General features: G+C 38.1%; 1 protein-coding gene across 5 annotated transcripts in view; it reads right to left on the bottom strand.

Moving 5' to 3' along the window:
- NARS2 (asparaginyl-tRNA synthetase 2, mitochondrial) overlaps positions 1 to 18,937 on the bottom strand; it is a 193,195-nt gene that overhangs the window by 159,612 nt on the left and 14,646 nt on the right. For all 5 annotated transcript variants that reach the window (XM_049889693.1, XM_049889692.1, XM_049889691.1 and 2 more), the window contains one exon: positions 2,652 to 2,732. Coding sequence is in view for 3 of the 5 variants with exons in the window: in XM_049889691.1 (XP_049745648.1) it covers positions 2,652 to 2,732 (81 nt within the window). In the remaining 2 variants the exon portion in view is untranslated. The remainder of the gene's footprint in view (positions 1 to 2,651; positions 2,733 to 18,937) is intronic.

Genomic DNA, 18,937 nt, shown 5'->3' with positions numbered 1-18,937 from the left:
TGAATTGGAGCCTCATTTTTGTGTAGATTGAGCATGGTCTTAGACAATGCCTCCTGGATACGTGAATTTTCCAAACTTCTGACAGGTTTCCCTTTATTTCTAAGAGATAAGCCTCCTCACTATGTTTCCCAATTACTCTGCTCTCATGAAAATGTTCTTATAACAAGAATAAACTATTCCATCTTCATTCAGTCATAGAGGGCCATCTTCTCCTTGATGTCACTTGTTGTTTCCAGGTGTTACCGGCTGCCTGCTTTTCTAGCTTCTGAACAGTAAATGCTGCTTTTGAAATAAGGAATAACGCACTGCAGTGGTACTTTTCAAGAAATTGGAACTCCCATAAGTCATTCTTACCAATTGGAACTCCCATAAGTCATTCTTACCTCCCATTTAATCTTAGGGCCTATCAATACTTCTATGTGTAGCAAGTTTACTGCACCGCTGTGAGCAGTTCTGCAGTGTTCCAGGGCAGCTGTTTCTGCTTCTTAGCTGTTAGTACTGCTTTTGTTATAATGAAGAATACAATAATAGTGGTAATTTCCCTGAGATTCAAATTTCGTTAGTTTTATGTATCTGGCCTTTAAGTACTGCTTTTGCAGTAATGAAGAATGCATTGTAGTGGTAATTTTCCTGAGATAAAAAAAAATCCCTCGGCTTTATTTATTTGTGGTATAAGTACCTCTTTTGCAGCAAGGAAAAATGCATTGTACCTCTTTTAAAAACTTTCATAAAAAATAATAAAATGGCTAAGAAAAATAAGACAAGAATAAAATGTATGTGCAGTCATTGCCAGGTGCCTTCATGTTTTACAAATTTCCAAGAAATAAAATTTTAAAAAGAAAAAAAAAAAAGATCCTATCATTGACTCACATTGCCAGGATTTACTATGTCCAGGGTCCACTGGGATATATATATATGATCCCAGATAATGGGTATCAAAATCTCTAATAACAAAAATTCTGAACTGATCCTTTAATCAGCATGACTCCCATTAGTGAAAACGCATAGTATAAATAACAAATTCAAAGGAGAAAATAACTCGGTCTTGAAAGGGTTAAGGTTTAATGAGAAAATAAACACCTACAGGAGAATGTTTTCTGGAATTTATACATTGTTATTTTATCATTTGCTGCCTTCTTTGAGCTAATATATAGAGACCCTAACATTCCCACTTTCAAAGAGCAACAACCTTCTGCTTTTTGCAGAAGGTTAATTATCATCAAGATTTGTTCAAGTCATATCTGAAGAAAGATAGCATTTAATTATTATTTTGAATAATGACATTAACATATGAGGAAAATTTCTCCCAGTGAATACCTTGTTCAATAAAATAAAGAGCAAACATCATTATCATGAGTCAGAAAGTTCTGAGCAAGAGAAAGCAGTTATATTTAGGTCTTGTCATTTGATGGCATCAATCAAATATATAAACAAGAACCTTGATTACTTAGGAATAAAGAAATAAATAAATTAATTAAATATAAAAAGCACCACTCATCAACATACATTCATCTCTGACCATTATTATACCATTGGCCAGTGATTTTAAACAGGTTGTCAAACTGGTAAATGAAAGGCTTTCAATTGCCTACAAGTAAGAAAAACTGGTAACTGTTAAAATTATCTGCAATAACGGTAGGCTGACAATGCCTGGCACACGCTAGGAGCTCAAAAATTTGATTGCAGAACAAAGAATTAAACTAAAAGACTTCATGAGTTTTATAGAACATACATTTCCTATGAGTCCTTTTAATAATTCCCTTCTTATTCGTAAAAACTCCTTTAAATCACGTGTTCCTTCCTTGCCATTTAGTTTTTAATATTCAATGGTTTAGGTTAAGGGATTAGGAAATGTCTTTAAGGTGGGTAATTCTTTTTACTTCAATATTCAGAAGAACATTAATTGTTACCCATGAGGCATACGGTATCCCAATCACTACTTATGCCTCTGGAGTTTTTTGGGAAGGAGGCAGCCTGATTTTAAGGTGCTTAGCCTCAACATGGCTAAAAAGACTTTGAAAAAGAAAACAATTTTCACATACATACTTTTCTATTTTTGTTTATCTTTAAAAATATAACTTATATCTAAAAATATTAACTAGCAGTTGAATTTACACAAAAGATATATTATGATCTTTATTAATCTCTTCAAATTTCTCTAGTTCACCAATTCACAGTGACATGATAAGAAAAGCAAATGCAGTACTCAGTTAACAATCTGCTCCTTTTGGTCACAGTTTAAGTAATACAGAACAGTCTGGATTTTCTATATATGGTTTGGATACGTTATCAAAAGGACCAGCCCCTGGAGAAGGACATCATGCTTGGTAAAGTAGAGATTCAGCAAAAAAGAGGAAGACCTTCAACGGGATGGACTGACACAGTGGCTGCAGCAATGGGCTCAAACACAGCAACAATTGTGAGGATGGAGCAGGACTGGGCGGTGTTTTGTTCTGTGGTACTTGGGGTCACTATGAGTCGGAACTGACTCGACGGTACCCAACAACAACAAGGATTACTAATAACAAAATTTCTGGTGCTGGTCATGGTCTTCTGTCCTTATTACTCTTTATTAAACTTAAAGTAAATCCTCATATGGAAAAAAAAATCAAACAGGAACACGTCCCCCAAGATGGGAACCCACAACTTACTTCAACTTGAAAAAGTTCTCCAGCCCCCTCACAGTCATTGGATGTTATTATTGGGGTATGAATATGCACAAAGCCATTGTCCTAGAAAGAAAAAGAGAAATTATCCTTTTCAGTATATTTGCATAAGAAACAATTCCAAGAACATAAACCTTATCTGATTATACTAATAAAATGGCACTAAGAGAATGTCATATCAAACCTTTCAGCAACCCTCAAAATATAAGACTACTGAAAGATCAGCTGAATGTTTACTGTGCACATCAGCACGCAGAATTTTAAATCAAGAAGAGGCTTAGACATTAACTATTCCAGCCTCCTCATTTCAAAAATAAGGAAATAGAGGTTCAGAGAGATTTAGTGACTTGCCAGAAGTCACACAGATAGTCAGTGGCAGAGCCAGGACCGGAACCTAGGTCTTCAGGCTCTCTCTCTGGTACTATTTTCTCTTGCCAGTTTTCTAATATAGTGGTGGTGATTAAATAATAATAATAAAAAAGACACACACACACAGATGTGGTTCTTGGTCCTTAACTACAGCAGCAAGATGTGTACTCTGACACACACACCCACACTCACACTCTTAAGGTGCAGAGTCTAATGCAAAATGATGCTGCCCACATTGCTAAGGGAATACAAAGTGATCAGTATAAAGTTCTGTTATTTTGGGATGAGACCCTCAACTGCAATGAACCACCAAAAAGGAAAAAAAAAAAAAAAGGTTAACAAGTAGAGACTGAAGAAATAGTGAAAAAGGCAGAAATAATCTGTGGGAAGCCTCTGTCATTAAACTGATGGCACAGTACACTGCATGTAGCCTTCCGCCTCTGTCATTATACTGATGGCACAGTACACTGCATGCAGCCTTCTGCCTCTGTCATTAAACTGATGGCACAGTACACTGCATGTAGTCTTCCTTTGCCTGAAGAAAGACTGTGAGCAGCAAATCCATTACTGAGGTGCCCACAGCAGCCCTTCCGCTCACAAGTCTGATACTATTTCCATTAGTGAACCACAAAAGGCTGTTGCTGGTAGGATTGAAATAACCCAGCAACTTCCAAGGTTATGCTTCTTTCATTTTGACTATGGATGTAGGCAAAAAGTTACAGGGTGTTGCAGGGTGAAGGTGAGGGTAGATAAAAGTGAATTTATACTGCAAAGGCTGAATAGCAGGTGCTGTGGAGTCAATTCCAACTGTAATGCAAAACTTTGGCCTTGAAATCAATAAATTCTCACATACACACCATCTCTGCCAAGTTCTGCCTGTCATTGGTGGAAAGTAAAATGTCCTTGGGCATTACCAGGGGCCTCCCAAATTTGTCCCGCCCTTCCAAAAAAAGGTTGAATTCAAGTATTCTGGCTATAGCACAAAGTATCCAGTCAACAGTGGGCCTTATAAGAAAAAGAAAAAAAAAAAAACTGTTGCCGTCGAGTCGATCCCGACTCATAGCAACCCTATAGGACAGAGTTGAACTGCCCTGATAGAGTCTCCAAGGAGCGCCTGGTGGATTCGAACTGCCGACCTTTTGGTTAGCAGCCATAGCACTTAACCACTACGCCACCAGGGTTTCCAACAATATAGACTGATTAAATATTCAAGATATAAATTAAGAGTCTCAGAAAGTATTCACATACGTACTTTATCTGAGAGTAACCGTGCCTAGAGGTGCTGTACAGAGTACATTATGGGAACCAATGAAATATAATCAATAACATTACTGCATAAAATTTTTATCTCCTAGGAGCCAAGAATTATGGACATGAATCATTTATTCCACATGAAATGTAGGCAACTATGAGCATGAGTGCAGTAAACAAAGAAAGGAAGTGAAAAATCCAAAGGAAATGAGGGTGGGGAGGGGGAGGTGAAGAGGGAGGAGAAAACTGAACAGCTAAATATAATTGCCAAAGTGAAAACTGGTCAAATCCCATAACAAACAGCACTGTAAACCTTATGAAAATAACTGTATGGTATATTGGGAAAAAAATCACACAAGTAGTAGAATTATTTTTAATAGTCAACTAATGCTAAACCTTTCAAAAGGAGTCACCAACCTTTTAAGCTTAAATGCTGCTAGCAGGGCTTATCAAAGTCCATAACATTACCAAAAGGTACAAAAGAGAGATTACAAAGGTTACAAAGGAAGAATAATAAAGCAGTGAGAATGAAGTTCAAAAAAGAGAAGTGAGTAGAGTGGTACAAAGATAAAAAGGCAAGTAAACAGCAGGGAGTGGTGGAGTACCCTCAGCGGCTGCCTCAGATAGGTTACCAGGGTCAGGTACTTAAACCATCCCACAGAAAAGGGGTTCCTAATTAGAGCTAAGAAGGCCAAAACAAAACCATTGCTATGGAATTGATTCTGACTCATAGCTATCCTTTAGGACAGAACAGAACTGCCCCATTGGGTTTCCAAGGAGCAGCTGGTGGATTTGAACTGTTGATCTTCTGGTTAGCAGCCTAAAGCTTAACCACTGCGCCACCAGGTCCCCAAGAAGGTCAAAACCAACCCAAACCCACTGCCATCGTGTCGATACCAACTCATAGCAACCCTATAGGACAGAGTAGAACTGCCCTGTAGGGTTTCCAAGGAGCACCTGGCAGATTCGAACTGCTCACCTCTTGGTTAGCAGCCATAGTACTTAACCACTACACCACCAGGGTTTCCAAGAAAGCCAAAGAGGGGGCTAAACATAAAAATAAACACTTTCATCCAATTTTTCAGATTCCACTCACCACCTCTAAATATGTAAATATTTTGATATACATACTAGAACAAGATATTTTATAAGGCTTCTGAGTATCCAAAAGTTACAAAATTCATGTACAACAGTCCCCCTTACCCATAGGGAATATGTTCCAAGATCCCCCGTGGATGCCTGAAACCGCGGATGGTACCAAGCCCTATATATACTATGTTTTGTCCTCTACATACATATCTACGATAAAGTATAATTTATAAATTAGGCACAGTAAGACATTAACGACAATAACTAATAAAATAGAACAATTGTAACAACCTACTGCAATAAAAGTCATGTGAATGATGGAGTGGGATGGTGTGAGATTCATCATTTAACATTTTCGAACCGCAGTTGACCGCGGTAACCGAAACCGCAGAAAGCCAAGCTATGGTTAAGGAGGGACTATGTTCCGGGGGCCCATACGTATCACTCAGAGGAAGTTCACTGACAGTATATTTTTCTTTCACACACAACCCAAATAAGTATCATCATTTGAGAGAAGCAACAACAACGAAGCACGAGAAACATTAGCCACAGGCATGCCACTGATAACAAGAAGTGACACCAAGAGAAGACAAAACAGATGCATGAAAAACATTTACGGGACCTCAAAGGCACAGCAGTCCGGGGACATTCAACACAGGGGCAAAGAATATTCCACACCATGATAGGCTCTGATGGCACTGCCTTGCAGAAGAGGACAACCCCTGATACAGCGGAGCCTCAAGTCACCAATACATGGCAGACGCTCTTCTACTGGCTCGATTTAGGAACACAAGGAAGTATGTAATACATTTTAGGAATACTTCAACTGAAATTTAAATAAAATTACTGCCTAAAGAAATCCTCAGTTATCTGAGAAACTCGCTCTTCTAAGAGACTCATTCCTTAAGAATTCTACATAGCCAAGTTTTATTTAGTACATAGCAAATGGGACAATTTTATAAGCAACCTAGCTGTACAGAAAATGTTCCTGGTACTCAAACCAAAAAATAACTTTAGATCCATAAAGTGTCCTAACTAAAACGTATAGTTCAAATTTCTATTTTCCCCTACACTTCCATATTTTTATTGATGGATTTGGAATGTATGAAAATTTTGCATCTAAGATCCTCATATCTTTTTGTGAACCTAAAGAAACAAATCAGAAGAAAAGAGTCCGAATGCTTTTGTTATGGTTGGGTGCCGTGGAGTCTATTCCAACTCCTAAAAGCCCATGTGACAGAGAAGAGCTGCCCTATAGGGTTTTCTTGGCTTTATGGCTGCAGGTTGCAAGGCCTTCCTCCCACGGAGCCACGGGGTGGGTTTGAATCACCGACCTTTCGGTTAGCAGCCGGGCGCTTAAATGTTGTGCCGAAAGGGCTCCTTACCAAATCCTAGGTAATGGGTAATTATTATTTAATACGTCCTATGATAATTTTTTTTTTATGATAATACTCCAGTGACTTCTTTAAACAATTTAATCCCGAATGTCACATAAAGGGTGCGCAACATCATAGAATAAGGTACTAGGATTCTATTTTTAGGGTTATACAATTAAAAAGTGTATTCATAGCACTTGAAAAATGCCTACCTTTATAACTACCCTATCACCAACAATCCTAAAATTCAAGATGTTTGCAATCACTTAAAATGTTTAATTTTTTAATTATACTTATTCTTTATGACCAGGTTTTTTTTTTTTTTTTTTTGGTTTGTTCTCTCTCTTTAATTGTTTCCATATTTGTAAAAGCTTCAAGTAATAAATGTATAACGAAGCCAAAGTTTACTTTCAAGGGATTGCCAATGCCACCACCTAGTGGCCAAAAATCTGTAAAACTGTTTCTGAATTACAGCAGGCCCACTTTATCAGCTGTTGAAGCCATTTGAGAGGTAAAATTATTTTTAGATCTGAACAAATTCTGTTTGTGTGGTTTAAGCACTGCTGCAAAGCCATGTGGAAGTTGCATTAAGAAAGTTTGAGAGCATATATAAGTGGATCCTTTCAAACTATAATGGAATGACATTGTGTAATGTGATTTGTACTCCCTTTATTTATTGAAAAGTATATTCCTTAAAGTCATGATGTTCTTTAGCTGTTCCACCAAAAATTAACTCTGAAAGAGCTTTTCAAAGAGCGAGAACTTTCTGTGGTGAGCTACAGCAGGGCTGAAGCTGAATTTGGATACAGTCCCAGGGAAGGGCATACTGTTATAGGCTCTGCAAACTGACTGCATCTGGAGAAGTGGACAGAAAATGTTATGAAAACTACACGGAATAATTTTGAACTTTTTCAGCTGGGTCACTCCTTGCCTTTCAGGCCCTCCCATCCATTGGGGGTAGAGTCCTTTCACCTCAGCAACTTATCAACCACATTCTACTGTGGCTTTCCCAGGTGGAAGGAAATAGCTGAAGAGCTAATAGAACAAAATGCCTTTAGTCACTAAACCCCGGTGGCATGGCGGTTAAGAGCTACTGCTTCTAACCGAAAGTTAGGCAGTTCGAATCTACCTTAGAAACCCTATGTGGCAGCTCTACTCTGTCCTATAGGGTCGCTGAGTCGGAATCAACTCCACGGCAGTGGGTTTATTTGTTTTTAATATATATAAAATGGAGTCTCTAGTTGGTGCAAATGGTTAACACAATCAGCTGTTAACTGAAAGGTTGGAGGTTCAGGTCCACCCAGAGGCCCCTCTGAAGAAAACCTGGCGATCTACTTCCAAAAAATCAGCCACTGAAAATGCTATGGCGTACAGTTGTATTTTGAAACACATGGGGTCTCCATGAATTGGAATTGACTTGACAGCAACTTTATATACGCATATACACACTATACATATCTATCTATATATATGCCTATGACCGAGATGGAGAAACAGGGACCAGATTTACCTTCTTGCCTGAAACTAAAAAACCAAGCAAACTACATGAAACAATGGTTTTCAAGACACTGGATATCAAGCAACAAAAGACAGTGTTCCGTAAGAAATGGGAAACAAATATGGCGAGCCTTACAAGCAGCCCAGCTTATTACTTTGAGGATTTTCAGGCCACAGTTCAGGGAGGGAGATTAAGGTGTAGCCCAGAGGATTCCCTAAATTGAGGAGACAGATCTGAGAATCTGGGGAGACCAAAGTAGGTAGAGTTCACAGGACAGAGTCAGAGCAGAGAAAGCTTCACGAAAAGAGAACTCTGGAGATGTACACAGGATCACCCAGGAGTATTCGGGAGAGAGCGGATCGGTGCATAAGTGTGAAGAAACTATCCAAGGCTGGGGAAAGAATCATCCAAAAAGACAGGAAACAGTGCCTGTGCGTATACATGACCTGAAACAGTACCTGTTCCCACCAGCTGGACTGAAAAACTTATAATTGACCAGGCACTAGAGTACTCAGGAACGCCTTGTACCAGCTGTCATTGTTAAGTGCTGTCTAGCCGGTTCTGACTCGTAGCGACCCTATGTACAACAAAACGAAATACTGCCCAGTCCTACACCATCCTCAAAATCTTTGTTATGCTTGAGACCATTATTGTAGCCAGTGTGTCAACTGATCTCGTTGAGGGCATTCTTCTTTTTCCCTGACTCTCCAACTCTACAAGGCATGATGCCCTCTAGGAACAGGTTCCTCCTGATAACATGTCCAAAGTATGTGAGATGAAGTCTTGCCATCCTTGCTTCTAAGGAGCATTTTGGCTGTATTTCTTCCTAGACAGATTTGTTTGTTCTTTTGGCCATGGTATATTCAATATTTTTCACCAACACCATAATCCAAAGGCATAAATTCTTCTTCAGTCTTTGTTATTTACTATCCAGGTTTTACGTGCACATGAGGTGATTAAAAACACCATGGCTTGGGTCAGGCCCACCTTAGTCCTTAAAGTGACATCTTTGCTTTTTAACACTTTAAAGAGATTTTCTTTTTTTGCAGCAGATTTGCCCAATGCAAAGTGTTGTTTGACTTCTTGACTGCTGTTTCCATGGACACTGACTGTAGATTCAAGTAAAATGAAATCTTTCACAACTTCACTATTTTCCCCATTTGTCATGATGTTGCTTATTGGTCCACTTGTGAGGATTTCTATTTTCTTTATGTTGAAGTGTAATCCATACTGAAGGGTGTAGACTTTGATCTTCGTCAGTAAGTGCTTCAAGTTCTCTTCACTTTCGACAAGCAAGGTTGAGTCAGCAGCATAGTGCAGGTTGTTAATGAGTCTTCCTCCAGTTCTAATACTACATTCTTCTTCCTACAGTCCAGCTTCTCAGATTATTTGCTCAGCATATAGACTGCGTACGTAGGGTGAAAGGATACGACCCTGACGCATGCCCTTCCTGACTTTAAACAATGCAGTATCCTCTTGTTCCGTTTGAAAGACTGCCTCTTGGTCTATGTATCGGTTCCACATGAGCACAATTAAGTGTTTTTGAATTCCCATACTTCACAATGTATTCTGTAATTTATGATCCACACAGTCGAATGCCTTTGCATAGTCAATAAAACACAGGTAAACATCTTTCAGGTATTCTTTGCTTTCAGCCAAGATGTATCTGGCATCAGCAATGCTATTCCTCGTTCCATGTCCTCTTCTGAATCTGGCCTGAGTGTCTGGCAGTTCCCTGTTGATATACTGCTGCAGCCACTTTTGAATGATCTTCAGCAAAATTTTACTTGCATGTGACAATGATATTGTTTGATAATTTCCGCATTCTGTTGGATCTCCTTTCTTTGGAATGGGTACAAACATAGATCTCTTCCAGTCTTCCAAATTTCTTGGCATAGGTGAGTGAGCACCTCCGGCGCTGCGTCCTTTTGTTGAAACATCTCAGTTGGTATTCTGTCAATTCCTGGAGCCTTGTTTTTCCATCAGTGCCTTCAGTGGAGCTTGGGCTTCTTCATTTGGTACCACTGGTTCTTGAGAATATTTTACCTCCTGAAATGGCTGGATAGCGACCAATTCTTTTTGGTACAGTGACTCTGTATTTGTTCCATTTTCTTTTGATGCTTCCTGAGTTTAATATTTCCCTGTAGAATCCTTCAGTGTTGCAACTCAAAGCTTGAATTTTTTTCTTCAGTTCTTTCAGCTTGAGGAATGCCAAGCATGTTCTTCCTTTTTGGTTTTTCTAACTCCAGGTCTTTGTACATTCTATCATAATACTTTGTCTTCTCAAGCTGACTTTGAAATCTTCTGTTCGGCTCTTTTACTTCACCATTTCTTCCTTTCACTTTAGCTACTCTATATTCAAGAGTAACTTTCAGACTCTCTTCTGCAATCTCTTCAGATTCTCTTCCATTTTGTTTTTTTCTTTCCTTCCTGTCTAATGACCTCTTGCTTTCTTCATGTATGATGTCCTTGCACAACTCAGCTGGTCTTCAATCATTAGTGTTCAATGCATCAAATCTATTCTTGAAATGGTCTCTAAATTTCAGTGGGATATATTCAGGTGGGAAACCCTGGTGGCATAGTGGTTAAGTGCTACGGCTGCTAACCAAGGGGTCGGCAGTTTGAATCCACCAGGTGCTCCTTGGAAACTCTATGGGGCAATTCTACTCTGTCCTACTGGGTCGCTATGAGTTGGAATCGACTCGACGGCACCGGGTTTGGTTTTTTGGTTTATATTCAGGTGAGTACTTTGGCTCTTGTGAACCTGTTCTAATTTTCTTCAACTTGAACTTGCATATGAGCAATTGATGGTCTGTTCTACAGTCAGCCCCTGGTCTTGTTCCGACTGATGATATTGAACTTTCTGATCATCTCTTTCCACAGATACAGTCAATTTGATTCCTGTGTATTCCATCTGGCAGGGTCCATATGTATAGTCACCGCTCATATTGTTGAAAAAAAGAATTTGCAATGAAGAAGTTGTTGGTCTTGCAAAATTCTATCATTCAATCTCCAAGGCCATATTTTTCAATTACCAATCCTTCTTTGTTTCCAACTTTCCCATTCCAAATAACCCACCCACTGTCACCAACAATTATCAATGCACCTTGATTGTGTGTTTGATCAGTTTCAGACTGTAGAAGTTGGTAAAAATCTTCAATTTCCTCATCTTTAGCATTAGTGGTTGGTGTGTCAATTTGAATAACAGTCGTTTAACTGGCCTTCCTTGTACGTGTACGGATAGTATCCTATCACTGACAGTGTTGTACTTCAGGATATATCTTGAAACTTTCTTTTTGACGATGAATGCAATGCCATTCCTTTTCAATTTGTCACTCCCGGCATAGTAGACCATATAATTGTCCAATCTGACAATTATCAGTTCACTAATGTCTTGGATATCAATGTTTTGTGTTTGACAAACTGACAGATGTGTGGTTATTCTGTCAATTCCTGAAGCTTTGTTTTTGTCTCAGTAGTAAGGAATAATTGATCCTAGGCTGAGCACTGCTCTGGACCTGCTTCACAAATCATAAAAACAAAACTCAAAAGTACCCAGTAGTTTTTACATGACTTAACTGCATACCAGAACAAAGCATACTAAGATTTATTGGATTAAAAAAATATGCAGCATCCAACAAGGTAAAAAATCACAATGTCTATTATCTAATCAAAGATTAGTAGGTATACAAAGCAGGAGGAGGAAAACATAACCCATAATGAGGAGACAATTCAAATCAACCAAAACTGACACAGAATTGACCCAGATATTAGAATTAGCAGAAAAGAACATAAAAACAACTATTAAAAGCAGTTATAAAAGCTGTAAATAATTTCAATTAAAAGTTATTAAAACTGTATTCTATAAATTCACAAGTTAAGCAGAGACATGGACGATAGAAAAAAGAACAAATGAAATTTCTAGATATGAAATCTACAATATAAGACGAAAAATACACTGGATGGTATTAACAGAGTAAACACTGCAGAAGAAATATCAGTAAGACTGAAGACATAAGAAGAGAAACTATCGAAAATGAAACAAAGAAAAGAAAATCAGTGAGCTATGTGATATCATAAGGTGAACAGATACATGGGTAACTGGAGTCCCCAAAAGAGGGGGAACAGAAAAAAATATTTGAAGAAATAATGGCTGAATAACCTGACGAAATCTATAAACTCATAAAAAAAAAAATAGATTCTAGAAATTCAATGAACCCCAAACCCAAGAAACATAAAACTGGGCCAAGGCACATTATAACCGAATTGCTCAAAATTAGTGATAAAGAGAAAATCTTAAAATCAGCCATAGAAAAAAGATTGTATGTAGAGAGGAACAAAGATAAGGATGACATCAGATTTTTCACTGGAACAATGGAAAAGAGAGATCATGAAGTAACTTTAAACTGCTAAAAGAAAAAACTCATCCACCTAGAATTCTATACTCAGGAAAAAATATCTTTCAAAAACAATGGTGAAATAAAAACATTTTCAGATATACAAAAGCTGAAAGTGCATTACTAGCAGAACCGTATTATAAGAAATATTAAGGTAAGTCATTCAGGCAGAAGGAAAATGATATCAGATGGAAACCAGGATATACACAAAGGAATTCGGTGACCCAGACATGGTAACTACTTAAATCTCTTTAAAAGATATTAACTGTTTTAACAAAAATAGTAACAACAAAATGTGGAATTTATAATATATGTAAAGGTACATTATACATGAGGTGGTAAAATATCAACTGACATTAAATATGTATACTATAAACCTTGAGGCAATCACTAAAAAAAAAAAGTTATAGTTAATAAGCAAACAATGGAAACAGCAAGAAATCAGGAAAAATACTCAAACAATCCAAACGGAGGCAGAAAAAAAGGAAAAGGAAGCAAAGAACGGATAGGACAATTAGAAACCAACAGCAAGACAATAGATTCAAACATGCTATATCAACAATTACGTTAAATATAAATGATTTAAACATCCCAATTAAAAGGCAGATTTTCAGATTAGATAAAAACTCAAAACCCAACTTTATGCTGCCAACAAGAAATTTATGTTAAATACAAACATACAAACAAGTTAAAAATAAAAGGATGCTCTATCTGCAAAAAAATGAAAAAGAACCCATACCTCACACCATACCCAAAAACTAATTCAAAATGGATCAAAGACCTAAATATAAAACCCAAAACAATAAAGATCATAGAAGGAAAAATAGTATCAACGCTAGAGGCCCTAATAAACGGTATTAACAGGATACAAACCATAACTAGTAACACACAAACTCTGGAAGATAAGCTAGATAACTGGGATTTTCTAAAAATTAAACACTTATGCTCATCAAAAGATATCACCGAAAGGGTAAAAGAGAACCTACAGACTGGGAAAAAATTTATCGCTATGACAAAACCGACAAAGGTCTAATTTCTAAAATCTACAGGAAAACCCAACACCTCCACAACAAAAAGACAAATAATCTAGTCAAAAAGTGGGCAAAGGAAGAGACACTTCACCAAAGATACTCAAGCAGCTAACAGACACATGAGGAAATGTTTGTGATCACTAGTGATTAGAGAAATACAAATCAAAACCACAATGAGATACCATCTCACCCCGGCATTACTGGCACGAATCAAAAAAATGGAAAATAACAACTGTTGGAGAGGATGTGGGGAGATTAGAACTATTGAGCACTGCTGGTGGAAATGCAAAATGGTACAACCACTTTGGAAAACAATACGGCACTTCTTTAAAAAGTTAGAAATAGAAATACCATATGATCCAGCAATTCTACTCCTAGGAATACATCCTAGAGAAACAAGAGCTGTCGACATGAATAGATATATGCACACCCATGTACACTGCAGCATTATTCACAACAGCAAACAGATGGAACCAACCTAGATGCCCATCAACAAAAGAATGAATAAACAAACTATGGTACATACATACAATGGAATACCAGGCAACGATAAAGGACAATGATGAATTTGCAAAGCATCTCACAACGTGGCTAAATCTGGAGGGCATTATGCTGAGTGAAATAAGTCAATCACAAAAGGACAAATATTGTATGAGATCACTACTATAAAAATCCAAGAAAGATTTACACACAAAAAGAAACAATCTTTGATGATTATGAGGGAGGCAAGGGGTAGGGAGGGAAAAGCACTGAATAGACAATAGGTGAGTGGTAACTTTGGTGAAGGGTAAGACTGTACACAATACTGGGGAAGCCAGCATAACTGACAAAGGCAAAGTCATGGAAGCTCCACAGACACATCCAAACTCCCTGAGGGAACAAATTACTGGGCTGAGGGCTGTGGGAGCCCTAGTCTCAGGCAACATCGAGCTCTATTGGCGTAACAGTTTATAAAGAAAATGTTCTACATTCTACTTTGGTGAGCAGTGTCTGGGGTTTTAAAAGCTTGTGAAGCCATCTAAGATACTCCACTGGTCTCACCCCATCTGGAGCAAGGGAGAATGAAGAAAACCAGAGTCACAAGGGAAAGATTAGTCCAAAGGACTAATGGACCACAACTATCACTGCCTCCACCAGACTGAGTCCAGCACAACTAGATGGTGCCCGGCTACCACCACTGACTGCTCTGAAAGGGATCACAATAGAGGGTCCTGGACAAAGCTGGAGAAAAATGTGGAACAAAATTCTAACTCAAAAAACAAACAAACAAAAAAGACCAGATCTACTGGTCTGAGAGAGACTGGAGAAACCCCGAGAGTATGGCCCTCGGGCACCCTCTTAGCTCAGTAATGAAGTCACTCCTGAGGTTCACCCTTCATTCAAAGATTAGACAGGTCCATAAAACAAAAGGAGACTAAATAGGCACACCAGCCCAGGGGCAAGGACAAGAAGGCAGGATGGGACAGGAAAGCTGGTAAGGGGGAACTTAAGGTTGAAAAGTGCTGAGATGTCATGGGGCTGGCAACCAATGTCACAAAACAGTATGTGTATTGTTTAATGAGATGCTAGTTTGTTCTGTAAACCTTCATCTAAAGTACAATGGAAGAAAAAAAGTAAAAGGATGGAAAAAGATATACTATGCTAACACTAATCAAAAGGAAGCTGTGGAGGTTCTAATAATATCAAAGAGTTCAAAGTAATGAATATTAACAGAGATAAACAAGGTCATTTCATAATGATAAAGGGGTCAATTAATCAAGAGGAATAACAATCGTAAATATTTATGCTCTAATAACCGTGCTTAAAATTACATGAAGCATTTCACATGGAAGGGAAAGAGGCCTCGGATAAATACGGCATTACCGAAAAAGAAGAACAAAGTAGGAGGCCTTACTTTACCTGATTTTAGAACCTATTATGCCGCCACAGTAGTCAAAACAGCCTGGTACTGGTACAACAACAGATACATGGACTAATGGAACAGAATTGAGAACCCAGACATAAATCCAAACACATATAAGCAGCTGATATTCGACAAAGGCCCCAAAACAGTTAACTGGGGAAAAGACAATCTTTCTAACAAATGGTGCTGGCATAACTGGATATCCACCTGCAAAAAAATGAAACAAGACCCATACCTCACTCCATGTACAAAATCTAACTCAAAATGGATCAAAGACCTAAATATAAAATCTAAAACGATAAAGATCATGGAAGAAAAAATAGGGACAACATTAGGAGCCCTAATACATGGCCTAAACAGTACAGAAAACATTCTAAAGAATGTAGAAGAAAAACTAGATAACTGGGAGCTCCTAAAAATCAACACTTATGCTCATCCAAAGACTTCACCAAAAGAGTAAAAAGATTACCTACAGGTTGGGAAAAAGTTTTTAGCTATGACATTTCTGATCAGCGCCTGCTCTCTAAAATCTACATAATACTGCAAAATCTCAACTGCAAAAAGACAAATAACCCAATTAAAAAATGGGCAAAAAATCTGAATAAACACTTCACTAAAGAAGACATTCAGGTAGCTAACAGATACATGAGGAAATGTTCACGATCATTAGCCATTAGAGAAATGCAGATCAAAACTACAATGAGATTTCATCTCACTCCAACAAGGCTGACATTAATCCAAAAACACAAAATAATAAATGTTGGAGAGGCTGTGGAGAGACTGGAACACTTCTACACTGCTGGTGGGAATGTAAAATGGTACAACCACTTTGGAAATCAATTTGGCACTTTCTTAAAAAGCTAGAAATAGAACTACCATACGATCCAGCAATCCCACTCCTTGGAATATATCCTAGAGAAATAAGAGCCTTTTACACGAACAGATCTATGCACACCCATGTTTATGGCAGCACTATTTACAATAGCAAAAAGATGGAAGCAACCAAGGTGCCCACCAATGGATGAATGGATAAATAAATTATGGTATATCCACACAATGGAATACTATGCATCAATGAAGAACAGTGAGGAATCTGTGAAAAATTTCATAACATGGAGGAACCTGGAAGGCATTATGCTGAGTGAAATTAGTCAGAGGCAAAAGGACAAATATTGTATACGACCACTATTATAAGAACTTGAGAAATAGTTTAAACTGAGAAAAAAACATTCTTTTGTGGTTATGAGAGGTGGGAGGGAGGGAGGGTGGGAGAGGGGTATTCACTAATTAGATAGTAGATAAGAACTACTTCAGGTGAAGGGAAAGACAGCACACAGTACAGGGGAAGTCAGCACAATTGGACTAAATCAAAAGCAAAGAAGTTTCCTGAATAAACTGAATACTTTGAAGGCCAGCGTAGCAGGGGCAGGGGTACTGGGGACCATGGTTTCAGGGGACATCTAAGTCAATTGGCATAATAAAATCTATTAAGAAAACATTTTGTATCGCACTTTTAAGAGTGGCATCTGAGGTCTTAAATGCTAGCAAGCAGCCATCTAAAATGCATCAGTTGGTCTCAACTCACGTGGATCAAAGGAGAATGAAGAACACCAAGGACACAAGGTGATTACGAGCCCAAGAGACAGAAAGGGCCACATGAACCGGAGACTACATCATCCTGAGACCAAAAGAACTAGATGGTGCCCGGCTACAACCGATGACTGCCCTGACAGGGAACACAACAGAGAACCCCTGAGGGAGCAGGAAAGCAGTGGGATGCAGACCCCAAATTCTCATAAGACCAAACTTAATGGTCTGACTGAGACTAGAAGGACCCCAGTGGTCATGGCCCCCAGACCTTCTGTTGGCCCAGGACAGGAACCATTCCCGAAGCCAACTCTTCAGACATGGACTGGACTGGATAATAGGTTGGAGACGAATGCTGGTGAGGAGTGAGCTTCTTGGATCAGGTGGACACTTGAGACTATATTGGCATCTCCTGCCTGGAGGGGAGATGACAGGGTGGAGGGAGTTAGAAGCTGGTGAAAAGGACACGGAAGAGAGAGTGGAGGGAGAAAGCAGGCTGTCTCATTAGGGGGAAAGTAATTGGGAGTGTGTAGCAAGGTGTATATGGGTTTTTGTGTGAGAGACTGACTTGATTGGTAAACTTTCACTTAAAGCAAAATAAAAATTATAAAAAAAAAATTATATGAAGCATAAACTAAAGAACTAAAGGGAGAAAAAGACAAATCTATAATTATAGTTGGAGATTTCAATACTCCTCTCAGTAACTGATAGAACAAGCAGGCAGAAATGACTTAGTAGACTTGAATAACACTATTAACTAACCTAACATTACTGACATTTATGGAATACTTCATCCAGCAACAGAGTACTCATTCTTCTTAACTGCACACAGAACATTTACCAGTGTAGACCATATTCTGGGCCATAAAATAAGCCTGAAATTTAAAAGGTTTCAAATCATATAGAGTAGCCTTTCTAAGCACAATAGAATTACATGACAAATCAATAACAGAAACATTTCTGGAAAAATCTCAAATATTTGGAAACTAAATTATCTCCTCTAAATAACTCATAGAATAAAAAAAAGGAAGTTAGAAAGTATTTTGAACTGCAGGAAAAGCACAGCATAACATATTAGAATTGGTGGGATGCTGCTAAAGCAGTACGTAGGGGTAAATTTACCACACTAAATGTCTGCTATAAGGAAAGATCCCAAATCAATGACCTGTTTCCACCTGAAGAAAGAAGAAAAAGATTGACAAATTAAACCAAAGTAAGCAGAAGAAAGGAAATGATAAAGATTGAAGTGAAAACCAGTGAGTTAGAAAACAGAAAAACAAAGAGAAGAATCAAGGAAACCAAAAGCTGATTCTTGAAAAAGACTGATCAAATCGATAAACCCTAGCCAGACTGGTCAAGGAAACGAGAGGGCCCAACTTACCGATAACAGGAATGAGAGAGGTGACATTACTACAGACCTACAGATATTAAACGGATAATAAGGTGATATGAACAACTTCATGGCAACACATTCAACAATGTGGATGAAATGTATCAATTCTCAGAAAGACACAGACTACCAATGTTCTTCAATCAAGAAGAAATAGATATCCTATATAGTAGTATATCTACTCAAAAACTTAAAGTTGTAGTTAAAAGTTTCCCACAATAAAAGAGAAACAAACCAACAAAAAAAGCCTCTGCACATCAATGGGACTTCATTAGTGAGTTCTACAGCACATTTAAGATATAATTCCAATTCTACAGAAATACATCAGAAAACAGAGAGGAATGGAATCCTCAGTTTGCTGAATGAGCCACGACTATTCT

Source organism: Elephas maximus, chromosome 7 (genome assembly GCF_024166365.1).
Source record: "Elephas maximus indicus isolate mEleMax1 chromosome 7, mEleMax1 primary haplotype, whole genome shotgun sequence".
NCBI classification, from domain to species: Eukaryota; Metazoa; Chordata; class Mammalia; order Proboscidea; family Elephantidae; genus Elephas; species Elephas maximus.
Note: the sequence above shows the minus strand (reverse complement) of the source record. Positions and strands in the feature narration are given on the sequence as shown.